Source organism: Diutina rugosa (assembly GCF_008704595.1).
Source record: "Diutina rugosa strain CBS 613 chromosome Unknown scaffold2_size729309, whole genome shotgun sequence".
Lineage (NCBI taxonomy): Eukaryota > Fungi > Ascomycota > Pichiomycetes > Serinales > Debaryomycetaceae > Diutina > Diutina rugosa.
Genome location: NW_022995199.1, coordinates 594,721 through 597,352, shown reverse-complemented (window position 1 = coordinate 597,352; position 2,632 = coordinate 594,721). Strand labels below are relative to the sequence as shown.

At 60.3% G+C, this 2,632-nt stretch overlaps 1 protein-coding gene across 1 annotated transcript; it reads left to right on the top strand. All coding sequences in view use genetic code 12, as the record gives it.

Moving 5' to 3' along the window:
• Positions 1-1,244: 1,244 nt before the first annotated feature.
• On the top strand, positions 1,245-1,604 carry DIURU_005017 (uncharacterized protein; the record flags this gene model as incomplete). Its single annotated transcript, XM_034157953.1, has 1 exon — positions 1,245-1,604. The coding sequence occupies one exon, from the start codon at positions 1,245-1,247 to the stop codon at positions 1,602-1,604; it is 360 nt and encodes a 119-aa protein (XP_034010419.1).
• Positions 1,605-2,632: the final 1,028 nt, after the last annotated feature.

The following is a 2,632-nucleotide window of genomic DNA, read 5'->3' as shown; positions in this document are numbered from 1 at the left end:
GAAAAAAAAAAAAAAAAAAAGCAGTATCACCGGTGACCGTTTTGTGGTGCCGTCAGCGTCTGGGGGGCAAGCCGGGGCACCTCATTCATATGCACTGCATGCGGATGTCGGCTTGATAAAATTGGGATAATCAAGAGCAACCCCCGGATGCTACGTCCCTTAGCCGAGGATGTTAGGGGGTAGGGGCTACTGATGGTGGTGGGTGAGTGGATAGGTGAGGCCGTGAGCGGTGGTACCCTGTTGTTTATGGAGTTGTCTACTATGTTGGGGTGTTGTAGTCGTGTTGGGGGAGGGACCCCTCTTTTGCCCCTCGGATGCACTTATTTTTTTTTTTTTTCTTTCGTTATTTTATTTTTCGCAGGCGTGTGGCGCCCGTTATGGCTTACGGACTTTAGCCCCGGGCTCAGCGTCATCCGAACCCCCAGTGCACTCACTACACGAAATATAAAAAATCCCGTCCTGCACACAGTGCAGACGACCCGTCCCTAATAACCGGTTAGCCCAGAACCCTAGTGCATGCGTCGTGTGGGATTCTGGAGGAGGGGCGCGGGGGGCGCTAAAATAAATAGCACGTCGCCTGCCCCTCTCTCGTCCCGCATTTTCCCTTCACCAACCACCCCACCCCACACCCGCCTCAAACACCACTGCCCAAAGTGATTTCGCTCGCCCTGCCCCAATTGCCCCCTCCCAGTGCCCCCGACGCCGCGATGCCGCCGAAGAAGGACCGCCCCTACAAGTGCACCTTCTGTGACAAGGCCTTCAACCGCTTGGAGCACCAGACCCGCCACATCCGCACCCACACCGGCGAGAAGCCCCACGGGTGCACGTTCCCGGGGTGTCTGAAACGGTTCCTGCGATCGGACGAACTCACCCGCCACTTACGGATACACAACAACCCTCTGGTGCGCAAGCGCAGAAAAGACCCGCGCGAGGTGTCGATGGCGCCGATGTACCCGCCCCCGGGCGCCATCGGCCTCGCCCTGGCGCCGCCGCCGCCAGGGTATCCCATCTACTACGTCCCCGTCAGCCACGACCAGGTGATGTCGCCCCAGCTGCCGCCGCGCTACGTGATGAGCGGGCCCCAGCTGGTGTTGATCCACCAGCCGGTGCCGATGACGATCATGCCCCCGCCGCCCTTCCCGCCTCAGCTGTCGCACCCAGCGCACCAAGCGGCGCCGCCAGTGCCGCCGATGGCGGCGGCGGCGATGCTGCCTCCCCCCGCCGTCACCAGAGAGACGCTGCCGATGTTCTCGAATAACGTCACCGCGGTGCTGCTGCTCTGTACGTCGCCGGAAGCGCCCGCGGGCCACCAGGCGCTCGGCTTGGTGCTGATCGACGACGACGGCCACATTGCCAAGCGCCTGCGCTCGGCGACGCCCCACTACCCCGGCCAGTTTATGTTCTCGCCACTCGAGACGCCGTTGCGCACCCCCGCTGAGCTGCCTGATCTCCCGACCCTGCTCCCCCCGGTGGGGTTGATGGGGCCAGTGACGTTGCCGCCGATCAAGCACACCCCCGTGGCCCCAGCGCCGGCAGCTGTGGCGCCAGCGCTGGCGGCGCCGGCCGACACCAAGAAGATGAACGTGCTGAACTTGCTTTCTTAATGACACACACACACGACTACGGTAATAGGGAACTTTATAGATTGTGGTATATGAATCGATAACCGGATTTCAATGCTTCGTGGGCTTCGTAGATGTTATGGCTAGGGTTTTGGCGCGTCGGAGACTCGTGCCGGGCGAATTCGGAGGCTAATGCCGAATCATGCTTGACAGCAACGCTGCGGGTAAGCGGTGGAGATTTGCAGCGGCGTTACTGCCAGCGCTCGGAACTACCCGCCTGATTTTAGGTTCAGGATGGCACCCCTAAGGTGGCACCACCCTTCTAAGGGGGGACGCCCGTGTCGTCGCCGTTAGCCGCCGCCATTCGCGCTCCGAGCGCCCGCCGCCGGCGCTGCCGACCCTCTATATCGCTCATGGGGGACTGGGCGCGATAGCCACGGATGTCGCAGCGAACTGCGGCCATCGCGGTTTCGGACGAGATTTAATGCGCGCACACCCTCAGCCCACACCCTCGTACACCAGCGACTTATAAGCACCACTACGGTTACAGCCAAGAACCCCCAGCCCTAAGCCCGCACCCTGGCACAGGGGGCCTGCAGCGTACTTGCCATTTCGAGCGGCGACGGCCACAGGCCCACAGGGTGTCGCTTGCCCCCTCCCTCGCGACTTCGGATATAGGTTTCGGACACAGTGACTTTCTGCCTGCGTAAATGTCACTGTGCAACGGTTATTCGCTACCCCTGATAGTACGGGGGGCAACGTGGGGAGGGTCTGGGGAGAGGCATAACCCGCGATCCCATGAGGGGACCAGCCCCGTCAGACAATAAAGAAAAGTAGTACGTAAATTGTGATTATGTCGCTAGCAGGAGTCGCCTGCTACGCTTGTTTATGTGCTTGTCGGGGGTGTACGTCCTATCCTCTCGGGGTCTTTTGTCTCTCGGATGAAAATTGGCTCCGCTGTGAGAGAGGAAAAAAAAAAACTTCACATGCGGGCGTTTGTCGCCTGCTGGTTGAAAATAATTCCCACCATCCAGATGGCCGATAGTTACGTGCATTACGGGGGTGGCAGT